The 21,054-nt window shown below is 38.7% G+C and overlaps 1 protein-coding gene across 2 annotated transcripts in view; it reads right to left on the reverse strand.

The window, feature by feature from the left end:
• Window positions 1-21,054, reverse strand: part of LOC146561118 (ATP-binding cassette sub-family C member 2-like) — a 43,898-nt gene that overhangs the window by 20,107 nt on the left and 2,737 nt on the right. For both annotated transcript variants that reach the window (XM_085296907.1, XM_085296906.1), the window contains exons 3-22: window positions 13,472-13,612; window positions 13,254-13,391; window positions 12,959-13,081; window positions 12,801-12,856; window positions 12,484-12,715; window positions 12,130-12,308; window positions 9,277-9,454; window positions 8,453-8,707; window positions 7,727-7,792; window positions 7,420-7,557; window positions 7,193-7,339; window positions 7,029-7,113; window positions 6,855-6,921; window positions 6,406-6,532; window positions 5,490-5,666; window positions 5,112-5,279; window positions 3,357-3,540; window positions 2,606-2,741; window positions 2,409-2,511; window positions 2,104-2,323 (exon numbers count right to left, since the gene is read on the reverse strand). In XM_085296907.1, the coding sequence (XP_085153033.1) occupies window positions 2,104-2,323; window positions 2,409-2,511; window positions 2,606-2,741; window positions 3,357-3,540; window positions 5,112-5,279; window positions 5,490-5,666; window positions 6,406-6,532; window positions 6,855-6,921; window positions 7,029-7,113; window positions 7,193-7,339; window positions 7,420-7,557; window positions 7,727-7,792; window positions 8,453-8,707; window positions 9,277-9,454; window positions 12,130-12,308; window positions 12,484-12,715; window positions 12,801-12,856; window positions 12,959-13,081; window positions 13,254-13,391; window positions 13,472-13,612 (2,920 nt within the window). The remainder of the gene's footprint in view (window positions 1-2,103; window positions 2,324-2,408; window positions 2,512-2,605; window positions 2,742-3,356; window positions 3,541-5,111; window positions 5,280-5,489; window positions 5,667-6,405; window positions 6,533-6,854; window positions 6,922-7,028; window positions 7,114-7,192; window positions 7,340-7,419; window positions 7,558-7,726; window positions 7,793-8,452; window positions 8,708-9,276; window positions 9,455-12,129; window positions 12,309-12,483; window positions 12,716-12,800; window positions 12,857-12,958; window positions 13,082-13,253; window positions 13,392-13,471; window positions 13,613-21,054) is intronic.

Raw genomic sequence — 21,054 nt, forward strand, 5'->3', positions numbered from 1 at the left:
ATAACAAATGTTTTCCCTCCCTTTGTTGTACTCTGTATTTTTTCACTCATCTCGTCCCTCTCCCTTTATTTATTTTCCATTTAAATAAAATAACTGTTGGTGATAAACTCAGTCTCAGGCTGCTCTTAATGTTGCAGTGAGTAAGATAACTTGAGCCTTTATATTTAGTAATAGTGAGTTAAAAAATTACTGTAATTAATCATCTCTTTACTTCCTGGATGTTTGGCTCCTAGTTGTACAACACTTCCACTTTCCACATGACATCATCATCATACTGATGTCATTGCTCTAGTTTAATTATCTTTCTACCCACCTTCTTCAAGCATATCTTTCTACTATCTCCCCTAAGTATCCACAAGTATCACATGTGGAGTTCCCCAAGGTTCCATCTTGGGACCCCCTCTGTTTAACATTTACATGCTCCCACTGGCACAGATGATAAAGAACAACAAAATAAACTATCACAGCTATGCAGATGACACACAAATATATATCACAATGTCACCAGGAGACCGAGGCCCTGTACAGGCTCTTGGTAAATGCACTGAGGAAATTAATGACTGGTTGTGCCACAATTTTCTCCAGCTAAACAAAAACAAAACTGAAGTAATAGTCTTTGGTGCCAAAGAAAAACGATTACAGGTCACCAGAGAACTTCAATCTATACATCTAAAAACCACAAACCAGGAGAGAAATTTGGGTGTAGTAATGGATGCAGACCAAAACTTAGAAAAACACATTAAGACAATAACAAAATCATGGTCCCTAAGGACCCCAAAGCGCTTTACATATCCAGTCATCCACCCATTCACACACTGGTGATGGCAAGCTACATTGTAGCCACAGCCACCCTGGGGCGCACTGACAGAGGCGAGGCTGCCGGACACTGGCGCCACCAGGCCCTCTGACCACCACCACTAGGCAACGGGTGAAGTGTCTTGCCCAAGGACACAACGATCGAGACCGGGGCTCGAACCGGCAACCTTCCAATTACAAGGCGAACTCCCAACTCTTGAGCCACGATCGCCCAAGAATATTTCAAGGATAAAAGATCTGTCTCAACAGGACCTGGAAAAACTAGTCCATGCATTCATTTTTAGTAGGCTTGATTACTGTAACAGCATCTTTACAGGTCTGCCTAAAAAAATCAGTCAGACAACTACAGCTCATTCAGAACTCTGTTGCTCGAGTCCTCACTAAGACCAAAAAAGTGGACCACATCAGTCCAGCTCTGAGGTCTTTACACCAGCTGCCTGTCCGTCAGAGGATAGACTTTAAAGTTCTGATGCTGGTCTATAAAGCTCTGAATAGTTTAGGACCAAAATACATCAGTGACTTCCTGACCCAGTATGAACCTTCCAGATCCCTCATCTGGATCCGGTCTTTTATCAGTTCCCAGAGTCAGAACCAGACACGGAGAAGCTGCATTCAGCTTTTATGCTCCATATATCTGGAACAAACTCCCAGAAAGCCTCAGATCAGCTGAAACACTCAGTTTATTTAAATCCAGGTTGAAGACTCACCTATTCTCAGCTGCATTTGAATAAAACACCAAATCCACACTTTTAAAGCTTAAATTTCAAAACTTACATTTTAACTACTGATTTTATCTACTGTTTTTTTTTAATAAATTTTAAATCATGCTTTTTTTTTTTCCTTTTTTTTATTACCTTGTTGTTGAATTGTGCTATATAAATAAACTTGCCTTGTCTTGCCTAATTCCTATTATTGCTGGAAATCCATTTTGCTAAGATGGGCCAACAGAGTTTAATCATTAAATAGCTTAACTGAATTCTGTATATCAATAAATTCCTCATAATTGTCTCTACTTATTAACCTAAAAAGTTATAGGTGCCTATGCACTTTGCAGCATGGGTCCCTGTGACAAAGGACCTAACGCTCACAGTGCACAAGTCCTCTAGTACAATAAAAAGACTGGAAGTTTAGGTTATTTATATAGCGCTCTAAAAATGAGTGGATCCTAAATAACAGGGTACAGAATTTTCCTTACTTTAAGACATAAAGTTGCTTAATGTTAACTTACATGAACCTGAAAATATTTGCAAATAAAAAAAAAGGAACAACGAACGACTGTTAAGTTACCCTGAGCCACTCCAAGAGCTCCGAACACTCCCACCCTTGTGTCCCTCTTCCAGGAAGGGTATGTCATGTTGTAGTACTCCACAGAATCACTGGTCCAGTCACTCAACCACAGATTTTGACCGGTGAAAGCAGCGGTCTGGATGAAGTAAATCAGGAAAACCATGGCAGAATATCCCCAGCCCATGGCTCGCAGGTACTGCAGGAACACTGCAAGCTTCACCTGGAAATCAGCGCGAGACGGCACTCAGGAAACAGGCTATCATTTGTTGTAATCTTGCGCTAGTTGTACAAAAACATTTTGTTACCTGTCCTATTTCCATAGTTTCCTTCTCTATAAGTTTCTGGCCTTTCTGTGGTTCATCAGCATTTGCAGATTTTGTAAGGGAATTATTTCTTCTTAATCTGACACTAAAAATGGAAAAAAAAAAAAAAAATGAAATGGACATTCTGCTAAAGATGGTATTTGAAACAAGCTGTTTCCCTGGTTTCATCTATAACTTGCCTGCCATTGCGCTGGCTGCGGCGGATACTGTTTTCTTGCTCCAGTGTAAGAGAAACAGTGTCCTCCGAAGCACCGTCAGGTTGGGCATTGTCTCCGCCTGGGAAGAGCTCAATGTCTTCTGCATCCTGGCCCTCACCTAAATGAACAATATACATGGTGTTTTACAAATATGGCAGTAATTTATGGTGTCTTGGGTCAATATGTGAACAACATCAACACAAAGTATTCATAAAAGATGACAAAAAGAAATTTAATTCATTCATATTAGTGGTATCCTGAGACTATTACCAATGCTATTATGTTCCCTTTCAGACCGTGCAATATTACCCAACAGTACCTTATTGAATATTTGTTTAATCCCCCTCATCATACGCTGCTACTCCCTTTATTCTATTGCACAATACTATGTCACTTTCTAGAATTGCCTGCACAGATAGTTAAGTTATTTATTCTCCAGGATATAGTTATATATATTACTTTGTTAGAGTTATTTGATACTATGCCTTTCACTATCCTACTGTATATTACTGTATACTACTATTCTTATTGTATATATTGTAAATCTTATTCATCTGTTCCTCTGTCTCTCCTGCTGCTTTGAGCATGTACATGACAAAAGAATTTCCCTCGGGATAAATAAAGTTATTCTTATTCTTATATAATTTTAGCATCGGTTTTGGTTTTACATCTAACAAAACATGTAATGTGTGCAGATTATGTTGCTAATATACTAAGAAAAGGTTGTAATCACCTGTTTCTGAATTTCTCTGATTGTTCTGCTCTTTGGCATATGTGTCGAGAAACTTAGAAAAAGTTCCTCCACTGGCACGAAGGTTTTCATAGGATCCAACTTCAGAAATGACTCCATTCTCCAAAACCACTATTTCATCCACGTATGGCAGGAAGCTTATGCCATGAGTCACCAGGATACGAGTCTGTATGGTCAGAGATATATGAGACTCAAGTGCATTCACCAATCTAATAAATGAAAATATTAATATTTATAAAGTATATAAACACATCTACTGTATATCTCCCAGCCTGACTTTAAAACCAGTATAAATTCACTATCAGATGAGAAGTGTTGCAAAAGCAGTAATAAAGCATATTAATTAAATTTAAAGCAGGCGCTAATAAAGTTCAAATGAGATAGTAATTAATAATAGAGTAAAGATATCCAAAGTTTAATGATTTTTAATAGACAATTATTAGAAGAATTAAATATAAATTCAACAATAACAAAAATACTGAACTGACAGGATTTACAAAAACATTGTAATTATTAAAGAAAAAGAAAGAAAAATGAAAAATTATTAAGTTGTATTTATCAAAAAGAGAATATAATTCAGTTCACAGACTGACTTGACAATAATTAGTTTAATCATTTAAAAATCATTTATAAAGCCATGTTTCCTAGTGTTTTGGGTTTAATTTCTATTTCCAGATTATTGGTTATTCGTGGTTTTGTTCTCTTGATGTTATTTGTTATTCTGGTTTCTAGTTTAAGTCACTGTCTTCCTTGTGTTCCATGTGCCATGCTCCTTCAGTCTGTCTCTCCATGTCAAGTCCGCATCTTTGTGAATTGTCTCTTAGTTCCTGTTTTATTTTGATAGTCCCAGTCCTATGTGTCTAGTTTTGCTTCTCCTTGTCTTGTTATGTATAATGAACCCCAGCTGTGTCTCCCTCCTGTTTCTCATTCCCTGACTGCTCCTGTGTTTTCTCCTTCTTTTTACTGGTCTGTCTGTGTTCCTCCGTGCTGTTTTCTCTGCTTGTTGGTCTTTGTGTTACCTCCAAAAGGTTTCCCTTTAGGTTCTGCACATGCCATCACCACTTCTGTTTGTATTGTCATTGTGTAAATAAAGCTCACTCTCATTTAAGTCAGTGCCTGCATTTTGGGTCGTATCTCACCTCCACATGGCTTGCCTTGCTAGCCGTGACATTTTCTAACTTGTCAAAGGAGCTTGCAAAGAAAAGCGTCTGGACTTCTTTAAGTTGCTTGAAGACGTTTCACCTCTCATCCGAGAAGCTTCTTCAGTTCTAAGGTCAAATGGTGGAGAGTCCCAGATATAAACCTAGTGGGAGTATCCCCCCACAGAGGGACAAAAGGACCCCCTGATGATCCTCTAATCCCCTGCAAGCTCCTTTGACTACAATGACCTGGATGACTGAGAACCTTCACAGACACATTTTCTAACTTGTAATTCTATTTCCAAGTGGCTTTCATTCCTAACCTTTCATTATTAGCTATTCAGTTATCCTGGTCATTTAGTGATATTTAGCCTATTGTAACCTCTATGTAATGCTCTGGTCCTGGGTAAAATGAGGTAAAATACTACAAATTAGACACCATGTTTTCTATGCAAGTAACAGCTGGAATATCCTGGGCAGATAGTATTTCATGTCAAGATTCATCAGAAGAAATTAAATGAGAAATGGGAAAGTTTTTTTTTCCTTTTTCCTCCCTTTTTTCCTGTAAAATAATTATCAAATGTTTTTAAGCACAAACCTTGTCTTTAAGTAATCCATTGGGTCCAATTACATTTTCAAAAAGATGCTTTCCTACATGGGAGTCCACAGCAGACAAAGGGTCATCTAATAGATAGATATCAGCCTGACTGTAGACTGCTCTGGCTAAGCTCACACGCTGCTTTTGACCCCCTGAGAGATTGATACCCTGAAAAGAGAAGAAAGGAGGGGAAAAGAGACACACTCTTTTAGCCTTTCCTTTATAATCAGAAGAGCTCTTCTGTTTTGTTACTTTTTTGTCATGTATTTAAGAAACAAATATTTTACATGTGTTTACAATAAAGACCATACACAGTATTTGCATAGAGGAAAAATATTTGTGTAACAAAAAACCTGAACCGTTCAAAGTGTTACTCACTTTCTCTCCAATCTCAGTGAGGTCTCCTCCAGGCAGCAGCTCAAGGTCAGGGGCAAGAGCACAGGCCTGTATGACCTTTTTGAAGTTCTCTTCCTCATGTGGAGATCCAAACAAGATATTATCCTTCAAAGTAGCATTTTGGATCCAGGCTTGCTGCGGTACAAAAGCAAGAGAACCCTGGAAAGAAATAGACTATTACTCATGTCTTATCATAAAAAACTGGCATTCACAAAATTTCATCCAGACCAAACACTACCATGCTAGATGGGAAAAAAAATCAATTCTTTTACTAGAAATGTTAGAAAACTCCACTGAACTTAGTTTATTCTGTGAGTAAAATGATTTGAGTTATTCCCTTTTCAATATGGATAAAACTGTTCTTTGAACAGGTGGCTTGCCCAGTGGATTTAGCATTGTTTTACATTGTCTTTCTAAAAAAAATGATCACACCAAGCTGGAGTAAAGACACTTATGTAATAAAAAGACAAAAAAGAAACTGGAATTTAATTTTATGAATTAGAAACCTTGCTGAGCAAAAATTCTTATTCTTCTTTTGGCTAATTTTTTTAAGGGTTGCCACAGCAAATCCTCTGTCTCAATTTCACAAAAACTGTGCTAAAATGCCTCAATTTGTAGAAAAATATACTTCTTTATTCTGCTGTGGCTGAATTAATCTCCACCAATGCTGATGAGTTTAGACCAGATTATCAATACTGCCTTGAACGAATTAGGCTTTTGCTTTGTTAGCTAAAGCCTTTAATGTTTATTATTGCATACTTAAAAAAAAAAAAATTGTAATGTGATTGTTAAAGTCTTCTATGCTTTATTGTTTATTTTATGTGTTTGTTTTTGTTTTATTTTGCATGTTTTTTTTTTAACGCACACTGTCAGATACAAACGGGAAAAAAGCCATTACCCCAATGTTGATAAAACCTTTGGTACTGTGCATCTCTCCAAGGAGGGCTGACATAAGAGACGACTTTCCTGACCCAACAGCTCCCACTACGGCAACCAACCGACCAGGCTCAATGTCCAAATTCACACTGGACACACATAATAAATATGGTCATTACTGTAAAAACAGTAGGAAAAATACAACTGTGTTTCATAAATGTGTGGAACATAGTGTACCATTTGGATAAAAAAAGCACGCAGTGATTTGCAAATCATTTAAACCCTACGTTTAATTTAAACTAGGACACAGATGATGTTTCATATGTTGAAAACGAAAATTTGTGTGAACTTTTAAACATATCCTGAGTTTGAATTTAGCCAGACAGGAAAAACTTTTAAAAAGTGCCTGAAGCAACATCTCACAGTTAATTAAGTTAACTAGTAACTTTTTGATGACCAACACAGACATACTCTTTCAGCAGAGGCTTTGCATCTTTTTCCCAAGCAAAGGAACCATCACATATGCTCACAGCAGTATCTAAAAAATGAACACAGACCAAGACAGAGCTTAACAGATGATAAAAACTGTGACTAAGCTTCAATCTTCAGCTGTAGAACAAGTGCAAATTCTAATGGTGAACATACTGAAACTGGGGTCTTGGCGCACAATGTCACTGTCGATGTCTTCCCCTGCCAGAAACTTCTCCAGGCGCTTCTTAGACACTGCTGTCTGAAAATTCAAAGAACAGGTTAAGTTTGATGTTATCACAGGCTTGATACATGTGCGTGATGTAGCTCTGTTCACTTACTTGCACAATGGAAGCAATGAGCATGGGCAGCATGGCAAGAGGAGCTCGGAGGATGTTGAAGAGAGAGATGGAAGTAAAAGCTTTCTCAGCAGTTAACACATTATCGTTGCTCACACTAACAAATATTGCAAACGTGGCCAGAGAAACCTGCAAGTACAGTCAGTTTAAGAAAAAAGTTTGTTTACCATTTGATTCTAGTCTCTGCGAAGCTCTCTGACAGAACTCACCAGAGCTGGAATGCAGCATGAGGTAAGAATGGAGAAGGAGTGTAGGTAGGCAGACTTCTTCATGACTTTTAGTTCTTCCCCTCTAATGTCTTCCACCTGCTTCTGGAAGGATGGCTCCCAAGCATACAGCTTCAGAATCTGGTGGGAGACAAAAGAAAAAGACAGGGAGGAGGCAGTGAGGCAGAAGGAACGGTGTGGCAGCAGAGCACTTATTGTTGAAGTTACTGCAGTTTCTTGAAGCATCAATGTCTTACATGTAAGGAAGGCATCTACATACACCATGAATACACTGAATAAGGGAGCTCACCTTGATCCCATTTAGAATTTCATTCATGATTTTCATTCTCTTATCTTTAAAGTTCATGTTCTCTATCTGAAAAGAGACACAATGTAGCTCATGTTAAACAGGCAATAAGACAATACTTAAATAAAGTGTTTTGAACAGCAATTTATTCTGTGTAATTCATTTGAAAAAAAAACCAAAACAACTTTTTCACCAGCAAGAATCGCATGTTGAAAGTTACAGTCATCACTTTCTTCACATTATAATTAATATAATTAAACTCCAAAGAAATTTTTGGTCAGTTTATAGAAGGGAGACTGGTCTATGAGAGCAAATCTGTATGTTGACTGTGAGACACGTGGCTGAGCCTGCATGCTGCGTCACTCAATTGTCTATCTACTTTTGAGCCTCTGAAAGAGGGGGACTGTATCAAAATCTATTAAACAGTCAATGCAATAATTTAGTTAAACATCTTGAATAAAACTTATTAAATTTATTGTGTGAACTATTTACAGCACTGTAAATAAACGCACTGTTCATCATAAAGAGTCCAGCGTTTGGGTCCTCATTCCTCACATCCCGACGGCCTGCCACGCAGACCATGACATAAACAATCAATCCAATACTGTAGTTAAACATTTTGAATAAAAAATTACAATTTGCAGTTTAATCTCATCCTGATTATTTGATTTAGAATCTCGCACAGAGGTTTACAGAAGCAAAGAAGATTTGGCTAGTATTTCCCCTGACCTGGAGTTTTCTGGCCTTGGTTGCTAGCACTGCATTGGTTGGAATTATTAACACCATGACTCCCAGTCCTGCCAACACAGAAGGTCCTAACTCCAGCCACAGGAAAACAATGGATATGATGATCTGCAGAGGGCAGGACCACAGCAGGTGGATAAAGTTGGTCACATCATTGAAGCGCTGGGCATCTGCTGACATCAGGTTCACCATTTCCCCTACTGTAGACTCCTTACGAGTGTCATTGGACACCACTAATGCCTTAGAAAAGGGATAAAAAGGGCTTATTAATTAGAAAGTGGGGTGAAAATTAAGTAAGAGAAGCATATAAGTGATATTTTGTCTTACTCTGTATGTCACTTAAAAAAAACCTCCATAACCCTATATATTGAAAAAAGCCAAGCTGACTTTCTTTTAGAAATAATGTAAATAGTTTTTGATGTCTCAGGAGTATTTTCTTCATTTCCTGATTTCCAAGATTTGGTAAAACTTAATAAAACTTCATAAAAACAAAAATTATGTATTCTGATTGGCTATTCAATCAGGGTCTTCACCAGTAGTGACTGAGAACTCACAAAATTAATCATTAAGATCAATAGTAAAAGTATTGATGGAAACTAGAGCTATAGACTAACACAGGTTTTTTCTGTGACAAGTATGTGCTGATAAAAGTACTTTAAAACTGAAACATCTGACAACTGACTTAAGCAGAAAATTATGACTAGTAATTTTTTTCTTCTAATGTGTAACAGTAGTTTATATTACACAGCATTTGATTTTTTTTTTCACACCAATATCAATAAATGGTGTTCTGTCACTCCTGTTTTTACCTTTTTATACACAGCAGCCATAAGTGCAGTGCGAACCTTCATCCCCAGCACATGGCAGCGCTGGAAATACTGCTGTAGGGTCAGAGACTGTAGCAGAGCCACCACCATCAGCAACACTGCATACAAATAGCCCTCCCAGGCATATCTGGATTTGTCCTGAGTGAACGAGATCATCAATCTAGGAAAAACAGAAAAAAAAAGAAGAAAACATGCTAATCTCCAGCTTCATCTTTAGCACTTATCTAACAATGTCCTCATTTCATCCTGCCACTCCTGTTATCGGTTATGAATCACCAGTGTCGAGACATGAGGGACAGAGAAAATTTTAATGCCCCCTGTCTTTCTTCTCAACATATCTGAGAGAGGGTGAAAAGGTTTAACATCCAATTTTTGTAATGTGATATATAGTTTTAATCTTTATTTTTATCTTCATTTTTTATCTTTCTTTATTTTTGACAAAAGATAAATCATAATATAAGTTTGATCAATATGTTAAATGAGAAATGTAGTTTGAGTAGTGTAAGAGTCTAGATTTTTTGTGTGTAGACATGATCTGGCTTGGATCTTGTAGCAATATAACAGTTAAACCCAGAATCAGAATTCATATGTGATTTAGCTGTTAGTTAATAGTGATAGTTAATTGCTGAAAGGAGAGAGAAGGGGAGGCAAATGGGACTTGGTAGAGTATAAAAGAGAGCGCCCAGAATAACCTTTTAACCCGTTGTGAAACAGTACAGGTAAAAATCTGAGTATTGACCCATTTTAATGTAAATAGCTCTTACAGGTTACTTCAGCCATTTACACATAACATACAGTTGAGGCCTACTGTCAAACCCCCTAAAGCTAATCCACTTAAATACCAAGTGCACCAGGGGGGAGCCGCTGTAACTATGTGCCTGATGGAGACCAGAACTGCAAGGCTACTCAGGTCCCCGGATTTTATCAGATAAGCAGGAAAAACATACAGACGATTTTGAGACCATTAAAGCTGGGCGAGCTCCCTGAGCCACATCAGCCCCATCTGAACTTTGCATTGCCTGCTGAGTAATACTCATCCAGCGATTAGAACTTCTTAAACAGAGAGCTGACCCAGACTTCCTGTATTGGGATACTGGTCCCACAGATTGGCAATAGTAAATAGTTAACACAAAGGATTTTAAACGGTAATAGCAAGTAAATCTAAAAACAACAAACTTAAGAGAGAACAAAATGGGGGTTTTTTTATGTTTACCTAAATATGGTAAAACTGTTACATCTGTAACAGGTAATTGCATAAATTCCTTTAACTCTCTGGGTTTTAAAGCAGGCTTAGGCTACGAAAAAGATTTCCCAAGCCTTGAACATCGCTTGACCAGTGCTCTACTGGTCAAGCGATCATTCAGAAATGGAAGGAGTATGGCACAACTGTAAACCTACCAAGACAAGGCCGTCCACCTAAACTCACAGGCCGAACAAGGAGAGCCCTGATCAGAAATGCAGCCAAGAGGCCTATGGTGACTCTGGACGAGCTGCAGAGATCTACAGCTCAGGTGGGGGAATCTGTCCATAGGACAACTATCTGTCGTGCACTTCACAAAGTTGGCCGTTATGGAAGAGTGGCAAGAAGAAAGCCATTGTTAACAGAAAACCACAATAAGTCCCGTTTGCAGTTTGCCACAAGCCATGTGGGGGACACAGCAAACATGTGGAAGAAGGTGCTCTGGTCAGAGGAGACCAAAATGGAACTTTTTGGCCAAAATGCAAAACGCTATGTGTGGCAGAAAACTAACACTGCACGTCACTCTGAACACACCATCCCCACTGTCAAATATGATGGTGGCAGCATCATGCTTCTCTTCAGCAGGGACAGGGAAGCTGGTCAGAGTTGATGGGAAGAAGGATGGAGCCAAATACAGGGCAATCTTGGACGAAAACCTCTTGGAGTCTGCAAAAGACTTGAGACTGGGGCGGAGGTTCACCTTCCAGCAGGACAACGACCCTAAACATAAAGCCAGGGCAACAATGGAATGATTTAAAACAAAACATATCCATGTGTTAGAATGGCCCAGTCAAAGTCCAGATCTAAATCCAATCGAGAATCTGTGGCAAGATCTGAAAACTGCTGTTCACAAACGCTGTCCATCTAATCTGACTGAGCTGGAACTGTTTTGCAAAGAAGAATGGGCAAAGATTTCAGTCTCTAGATGTGCAAAGCTGGTAGAGACATACCCTAAAAGACTGGCAGCTGTAATTGCAGCAAAAGGTGGTTCTACAAAGTATTAACTCAGGGAGCTGAATAATTCCGTACACCACACTTTTCAGGTATTTATTTGTAAAAAATGTTTGGAATCATGTATGATTTTCGTTCCACTTCTCACGTGTACACCACTTTGTACACCACTTTCATGTGGAATTCCAATACAATTGATTCATGTTTGTGGCTGTAATGTGACAAAATGTGGAAAAGTTCAAGGGGGCCAAATACTTTTGCAAGCCACTGTATTATTGACATTATTAAGGAGCTGATGTTGAAAATTAAAAAAATCTGAAAAGAATACACACTTTTGGGAAGTTTCATTCCATTTGCATTAACAGAATGAAAAAAGAAAAGTGAAGTGGCCACAAATGGCCAGGATAGAGCCCAGAGGGTTAAGTGATATAATTGTCTTATTGAAAAATATGCATCAGAAAACCTTCACAGACATACATCAGAAGGTCAGAAAAGTGAACTATTAAGAGACCATTGTAGTCCACTGCAGGGTACAACACAGCTAAGTTCCTAGTTTAAGTCCAGCGACATTGTACAAGCACAACATTGTTCTTCTCTTAAATCTGTTGTTTTATTTCTGTAACGTTCTGTAATATCTTACTCACTTAAGGAGCTGAGGACTGACAAAGGTTAACACATCCTCCAGAAGTTTGAAGCAGAAAGATTCAATCAGAATCCTTTTAAAGGTCTTGTAAATGGTGGTAATCAGCCATGAATTGGGATAGTTCTCTTCCTCCTTATTGTCCTTTTTCTTCTTTTCATCTTCCTTCTTCCCCCTTTCCTCCTAAAGGAACAGATCGTTCAAGCACAGTTGATGAGATTTATTCAGAAAAAAACATAGTAATGTTGATTAGTGGTGTTGGTAAAATCCGTTTAGACTGTAGCTCAATATAGTGTACATGTGAGTGGAAGTGATTTTGATGAAATGCTCTCACCATCATTAGTACATCCTAACTCACCCTTTTCCCCAGACCACTGGAAAGCCCATTTTGCTGTGGGTCTTCCTGGGCACTGTGTATGTTTTGAAACAATTTCCTTTTCATCTTGTTCTGGAAGCGGACCCTAGCTGCATCCAACTCAGGCTTCATGAAATGCTGGAAACGCTCATTGATGAAAGCAGTGCTATCACTCTCATTCAGATCCCACATGTCCTCCTGAACCAGAGGTTGTTTGTAGCCTTTTAAGACCATACTGTAAAAACAATGAGAACTTTGAAGACATGGAGCACATACGTAGGTGCTTGTTAAGATTCCGACTATAGTGACCTTAATGTTACCTGTTTAACCAGTTGAATGTTATTCTACTCAAAAATGCTGCACCTGCTTCAGGATTCTGTGGATAAAAACAAGGTTCAATCTATCTTATTTAATCTATGCTTATAAAACTTCACCCTCGGAAAACAAACAAACAAAACCAATAACAAATAAAGGGTACCTTTTTTATAAGGTCTTTGGCTTCTGGGGGGATATCAGCCACAGTAGAAAGAACTAATGAAATCAGTTTAAGCCCAAAAGAAATGTAGAAAAGGCTGAAACGTGGGACATCACGGACCTCGCCCTAAATACCAAAAATGAGAGAAAGAAATACTTTAAAGGGTCCCGAAGAAACAGAAAACGGTGTGTTATGGAAAATATACAGTCAATCATATCAAGTTATTGCATCATGTCTGATTAAATTTACTATTTTTCTTCTACTTTAATCCAACTTGATCAAATGTCTTCATTCATACCAGTCTGAGAGCCTCTCGAAGGAGGGTCTGGAAAGGAAAGATGTCACACACTACAAGGAGCAACCAGAAGAGGAAAATAGAGGCAGAGTCTATTGCTCCTTCCCGTCTTAATCCTTCATGGCAAAGCAGGACAAGGATCTAACAAAGAAGACACATCAGAACATAAAAACAAATCCTTTCAAATTTAAATAAATAAATATAAAGGTTGCTCTATTTACCCATGTGACTGCAAATAAAACTGGATTTGCGTAGTATGCAGCAGCATTTTTTGAAGATTGGTCACTGTTTGGACCAAAATCTTCTCCTAGTGTGACTCCCAGGTGTGCTATGGCCGTTAGGAACAACAGAGACGCCACAAGCTGAAGGAAGAAAACACAGACCAGACATGAGAATAAATCATGTTATTCTATTAAAAAATTGCATTAACTTCCTAGGACCCGGCGTCCACATATGTGGACATCACATTTTGTTTTGTCTAGACCAAAATACTAAATTTTGCTCTACAATGGCCTGATATCCACCTACGAGGACATTATACTGCCACTGTTCTATCGAAATTTAAAACAAACATCCTCATATGTGAATCTCATTTATCTTAGAAACAAAAAGCAGGTAAAAAAATAAAAATAAAATAAAAATCTGGTAATTCTTTGTTTTTACATTCATCAGGTGCCAATCAGCCCAAATAGCAAAGAGAAATTAAAAGTGCATGACATGAAAAAGTTCGGGTCTTAGGAAGTTAAAGGACTGTTATTAGTTGGAGTTCATGTACTGTTATTCCATATGTAATGCAAAAGATTCTATAATACCCTTAAAAACATACTTAACCCTTTAAGACCTACCATAGAACCAAGTCCGCCAGAGCTTATATTATATTTTTACATGCTGTGGAGCCATTTTTGGGAGCATTTCAAGTTGCTATACATCAATACAACCATTATAGCCCAGATTTTAATAATATGTATTCATTAAGTGCATAGTAATTACATAAATTGCAAAAAAGTGCAATAAACTACAAAAAAATTGAAAATCGTTTTTGATTTTTTAACATATATTTGTAGTTAGAGAAATTTAAGAGGCTTATCCCTCAAAACTGTAAATACAAAAAAGTTGCACAAAATAGTTTCCCACCACAGGAAATTTATTTTGAGTGTCTTCATAGTTTTATTTTTGAAATACACCAATTTTTATACACTGCAGGAAAAACGAAAATAAATATTATACTGCAAATTTGCAAAAAAGCAGCACATGCATCAAAATAAACTATTTCCAGCAGTGCAATATGAGTCCTAAGCATCCCAGAAACGACACAGAAAGTCATAAAGTCAAAGATAACGTTTAAAAAGAGCAGTATAGGCCCTGAGGCCCTGATCGCAAAAGACTACATTTCCGCGAAAATGACGTCACTTCCGGTTTCGGGCAGGTAATGGCGGAAATGCAAAAGTTCGCGCTGACGTCTATTCCAACCTAGGAAGTGTTATGGACAGCTGATTGGATCGGTAAAGCGTGTTTCTGGAATATTATGTTTTTGTTGCTGCAAGTGCTTTTTATGCAGTTTTTGCAAAGCTATATGTGGAAGGAAACTGTGACCTAGGACAAGCTGATGGCATCAGATGTAAGTACAACTCCTCCGGTTTCATATGCAAAAAAATTTTTTGTGCTAGCTTACGTGGTTGCAGTGCTACTGGGATTTGTGGAGAAGGGAAATTATTTTACTGCTATTGTTAAATAATTGTCATTATTACCATTGCATTAATAATATAATCTGCAGCATGGATATTGCATTCAGAGGTTTAAACAGTGTCTCTTTCAGAAAGACTGAGTTGCAGGCTGACAGGAAGTTGTATGCAGAAGTGAAAGCAGGAAGTTATTTTGAGCAGCAGGCTAAGACGAGGCTTTAACAATGTAACAGATAGCTTTAAGAAGGCTTTAAGGTTTTATGCACACAGGTATTAAATTAACTTTGTATTCCAGGTGCAGTTATAACTATTTTATACATATTGCATATCTGTGCTTATTTGAGTTGATGTTCAGGTTCTTTAAAGGTCTTAAGCTTCATCTAGTGAGAGTGTCTAGATGATCCATGCTGAGGGAAAACTAGAACATAGAAGGAATTGCAATACATGCGTACAAAACACTTATATATCAGATCATTTTATATTAAGGTTTTAGTAGAGGTTCTTGGTTAAAACATTTATTTAGTAGAAGACATACATATAGTCTCAGTGAGCTTCTGGTCTGGTAAAAGGTCAGAAGTGCAACAGGTGAATTGAGAAAGAGCATGTGAGGTCGTGACACACACACACATAGAGTTAAATTTATTTAGAGGAGAGATTACTCATGTCTGGTTGTAACTGCAAAAGTGTCTCGGTAAAAGAGGAACCGTTCCTTGTTGTCTCAGCAAGAAAGAGGAACAAGACAAGAACTGAAAGGTAGACAGGAAGGGCTAGCCATGAAAATAGAAGATGATCTTCTGGGTTAAAAGTCTGATCTATGTATAAAATGTATCTGTGACGCATGAAGGGGCGTCAGTAAATCAAACCCTGATGCTATAAAATATCTGTTCATGCTTTGATTAAGTCGAGGACTACTGGCTGTCTGCGTACAGAGTGTCTTCCCACACGTGTGTTCATTAAAATCATTGTTTGACCAAGACCTTCTGGACCATGGGTGGTGTGTACTCTCCTTCCTCAATTTTGAACCTTAACAGATTTAAAAATAGTTACGCATAACAGAGCGTTCCCGCTCCGATCGGCTCTAAAGGGTTAAACTAGTTGAACTAAGTAAAATAGTGATTGAAATTCTCATTAGATTATTGACAATTTACTGTTTATTTTTGATTATATCAACTGTAAAATGGATTTTTATATGTATCTGAATATAAAGTTAATTGAGTCACCTTTTTGTTGTATTGTAATTGCAATACTCTCACTCACAGTATAACAAGCTGCAACTGCACTATGTGAATGTACCTTGGGAAGACTGTCCGAATTTGACATTTGCCACGTTTGGAGTAAAATGCCAATGGAAGAGACGGTGGCAATACACAGGAAAAAGCTGAAGAGAACTGAGTGCCACTGGACTGCTGCAAGGTTGGGGAGAGGAGACCGCAGGAGGGGGCGGACACATGGAGGAACACTGTTGTTTTAGTGTGGGAAATGAAATTGGGTTAAGGAGCCTGGAGAGAAAAAACAACTGCCTTGGAGTGTAGAATTGAGAAAGTTTCTGGAGCACCGCAAAGAGGAGAGGTACACAAAAATGACAAAAATAAGTATAAATGCATTAATCCTACTAACACAGACACACATGCAATAAAGCTCATGAAGATCAGATAGTATTTTAAGCATGCGTTTCTGTTATTATCATCTTGTCCGGTTCACTTAGTGGGATGAGAAGTGATATATAAACTAGCAGACTATTATTATATTCAATTCAATTCAATTCAATTTTATTTATATAGCGCCAAATCACAACAAAAGTCGCCTCAAGGTGCTTCATAGATACAGAGAAAAACCCAACAATCATATGACCACCTATGAGCAAGCACTTTGGCGACAGTGGGAAGGAAAAACTCCCTTTTAACAGGAAGAAACCTCTGGCAGAACCAGGCTCAGGGAGGGGCGGCCATCTGCTGCGACCGGTTGGGGTGAGAGAAGGAAGACAGGAAAGAAGACATGCTGTGGAAGAGAGACAGAGGTTAATAACAGATATGATTCAATGCAGAGGGGTCTGTTAATACATAGTGAGTGAGAAAGGTGACTGGAAAGGAAAAACTCAATGCATCATGGGAATCCCCCGGCAGCCTACATCTATTGTAGCATAACTAAGGGAGGATTCAGGGTCACCTGGTCCAGCCCCAACTATATGCTTTAGCAAAAAGGAAAGTTTTAAGCCTAATCTTAAAAGTAGAGATAGTGTCTGTCTCCCGAATCCAAACTGGAAGCTGGTTCCACAGAAGAGGGGCCTGAAAACTGAAGGCTCTCCCTCCCATTCTACTTTTAAATACTCTAGGAACAACATATGTTGGGGAAAGATGATTGAACTGAGTTGAACAGAATGCTGTAGAGGGCTTAAATAAGTAAGTGCCAACTCTAATAGATTATTGAGTTTCTTGTTCCTGATGTGTGGGGGATGTTTTACCAGGCACACCTGGTTACATGGGAAGAGACTCAATATCTAATAGACAATTAATGTTGTGTGAAGTGTGTGGCTGGTGGATGAAAGTGTTTTGAAATTCTAACTTCTAAATTTAGAATTCTTCATTCTAAATTCTCCTTTTTCCTTTTGAAATGATGTCATATTGCTGAAACTTAAGTATGCGGCACAAGAAGTTCTGCTATCAGCAATAAACATGAGGAGACTGACTGGACTGACAGTGGGGACTAGGGATGGGCACCGGTGTCCGGTGTCATGATGGCACCGGTTCTGACATAAATGGTAGTAACCAGACCGAAAAGCAGCGCACATTTCGGTGCTTTATTTCGGTGCTTTTTTTTCCTGAGCTGTGATACACTTCTAGCCAATCATTTTACGTTTCCGAGGATAGTAGGCAGGGCCAGGTACGTACGTTCTTTTAGAGCAGAGCTACAGATTAAAAATGCCCAAGGCGAAGCGGTCAAAGTCTGGCTGTACTTCACAGCAAAATATGCAAACTCAGCAGCCTGCAACAAGTGCTTTAAGCTGATACTGTGATACTGGTAACACCTCAAATCTGATGAAACACCAGGCGACGCATAGCGGTTTTTTTAAAGGTGAGAAATGCGCCGTATTTGATAGCTTGCTGCGAGACCTCACACCGAGCACATCTACTGCGGGTGTGGTGCCTGTTATCGGACCCGGAGTTAGCAACATACCCAAAAACCCGAAGAGGAGAGTCCTGGCCCCTAGCCCTGCCAGTGTAGCAGAAATTATGAGAATGATGATGGCAGCAGCAGCCGTTCTTCTCTGCGTGAGTAGCTTAATGTTGTTCGTGTGTAATTTACGTTGAGTAGGCTAACCACATTATTACATTAATGCACGTAAGGTGAACTAGCAAACATCATCATAGCTACATGCGGCTGTCTTCTTGTTTGATGGCAGATACTCCCTTCACCCTGGCCAAAAAGGCTAAAATGACCAAAGGAAAAAGAGGGAAACAGCCGAACATGAGAGGCTTTTGGACAAAGTTTGTGTTTTTTCCATTGTTTAAGCACTGCTTCCAGCCAAGAGTGATACCATATATGCCCCATAGCTGCAGAAAAGGCTAACATTGTTATCTTTTTACAAAAAAAACAGCTGAACATGAGAGGTTTTTGGACCAATTTTGTGTTCTCCATTCTTTAAGCACCGGTTTGAGCACTGTTTGAGCACCGGCACCGTTTCAAAAGTACCGATTTGGCACCGGTATCGGATAAAACCTAAACGATACCCATCCCTAGTGGGGACAAATGTCCTCAAGATTGCACCTACTCCACCCAGACAGTGGGGGAAAGGGTGGATGTATGTATGTTTTTGTGTTTTTTTTTTTTTACAGGAGCAGGAAGATGACAGCGCCATACTAGGGTCGCATGAGCTTGTGGGCCATGCAGACTTAACTTTTCAGTTGCCAAATTCTGTGTGTACTTACCAGCAGTGTGTTATTCATGACATCATATTTACAATGCAAAGGTCACTGTGAGAAAGTGTGCAAACAGATGATGAAATGCACTGTGCTAACATCCATGTCACTTTTTCCACAGCAGATGGTTAATCATATGATTTAATCACATGATTTACAGCAGGACACACCACTGGATAATGTTTTTTTAACATAGGGATACAGGCCTGGAGCAGATCTACTCTAGGGGAGAAGCCCTGGAATTTTTTAAAGAGACAATGCACATATCTTCTTGTGCTTCTCTAATTGTGTTAAATTGACACATGGCAAGGAACATATGGCAAAAGAGGGTTTCTGGGGTAGTTTTCATTTTAAAATTACAGGTGCAGTGTTACGGAAGGAAATCATCCAAAAGGCACATCCAAAGTCAAAGTGAGAAGTAGGGACCATTTCCAACACAGCTGACAACAAGAGTATTTAAACTAGTGGTGTTTGATAGTGCATATTTTGGTATCGATCCAATACCAAGTAAATAGGGGCCAATATCGCTGATACCGATATCGATACCGATACTGATATCGGTACTTTTAAATAAAGAAGGTGGATGCGTCATTGAATTGCTAAATCTCAATTAATTTTCATGACCTTAAGTGTTCCCAGGGCATAATTAGGACAAATTTTATAATTAAATAGAAAATGCTTATCGAAAATGAATATGATCAATTTTTTTCTAGAAAAATCTTAAGTAAAAAGTGCAAACCAGTAAACAAACTAAAACAAACAAGTGCTGTTGAGAAACTATACAACAAAAATTACAATTAAAATTCTCAACAACAACAACAAGAACTGGTAAAAATATAAATGATATGTAAACAACTTAACAAGACCCAATGCGTCTAAGTCACGTCATGTGACGGCGCAACATTTAAACACAAAAGGGGAGCAATGTGTGTCTGCTCTGCGCTGATACAGGTGTGGTGAGTCTGGTGACCTGGCTGTTTCATCTTTGCCGAAACCACAGCATTGCAAACGAGAGTGGAACGTAAAGTAAAGAATCAATCTCACCACGCTAGTAATGATCCAATACCGATGCCGACTTGGTATCGATACTTGGATCGATCCGCCCACAACTCAGGGCTGTGCTGGGTTCGGGAGAGGCTCTGTCGGTCGTTTGCCCTGCGATGACTGCTCTCATCAAGCTTGGTTTTGTTGGTTTTTATTGAAGAATGTTAGCTGCTCACCGTTTGTCTGCAGGTTTTATTATAATTTTTGGTAGAGTCCCTTTCAAAACTGGTATCACTGGATGGTACAGCCATTCCATTCAAGTTGGATAGATAGTCCAGCGCAAAGGCGCAGTCTGTAAAATGAGTCATATATGTACTGATTGTGTATTTCATTGTGTAGCTGTTTTTCTGCATTTGTGCATTTGTGAACTAGCATGAAGTGTGGAAAGAGGGGAATGTTAATGCAATACTGAGAAACCTTTAGTGAAAACTAATCTTCAGTTAGGATGATTACAGTCCATAGGGGGAAAATTTAACAGCAAAAAGCTTTTTCAGAGAACTTGGAGCTCATGAAAGCAGGTTAACAAATGACCTGACAAAGAACAAAGGAATTAGGTTATAAAAACCACACATAAGAATTAAGCGAAGCAGATATAGCTGGAGAAAAAGGCACAGCTTAAAAAGAAAGCAAAACTAATTGCAAGATACAGGAGACAAATGACTAACGTAAAAAACACAGGGAAACAATAATTTGAAACGGGGAGACAAGAACTTTACAGAATAAAGAACACTGAATGAGCACATTGAGGAAACACTGAAGGAAAATGTAAAAGTTCTACAATCAGGACTACGGTAACTTTGTACTTTCCATATAGTTCGATGACTTTTTAGGATTTTCACCGAAACACCACAACTATAACAATTTCAGAATTTCCTTAAAAAGTTCAGAAAGCTTATTCAAACTCACATTTTTACAATACCCTTTGACACCAACAAGTCTGTGACAGGAGAGCGATGGAACCGCCCACATCTTAATGCTTTTAAACACTTATTTACGCTTGGTTGCTGTACACATCTACACACACCAACAACAATATCCTTCAGGACCTTGTTCGCCCTTATAGGCAGGGGAGGCGTGACAAGCTAATGCAGCTCGGGTGTGTCAGCCTCACCACAGCCATGCAACGAACCACGCCGGCTGCTTGTCCAGTGGCAACAGTGA

Source organism: Mchenga conophoros, linkage group LG13 (assembly GCF_057382185.1).
Source record: "Mchenga conophoros isolate Kocher_MC1m ecotype Shallow Benthic linkage group LG13, M_conophoros_male_GT1.1, whole genome shotgun sequence".
Lineage (NCBI taxonomy): Eukaryota > Metazoa > Chordata > Actinopteri > Cichliformes > Cichlidae > Mchenga > Mchenga conophoros.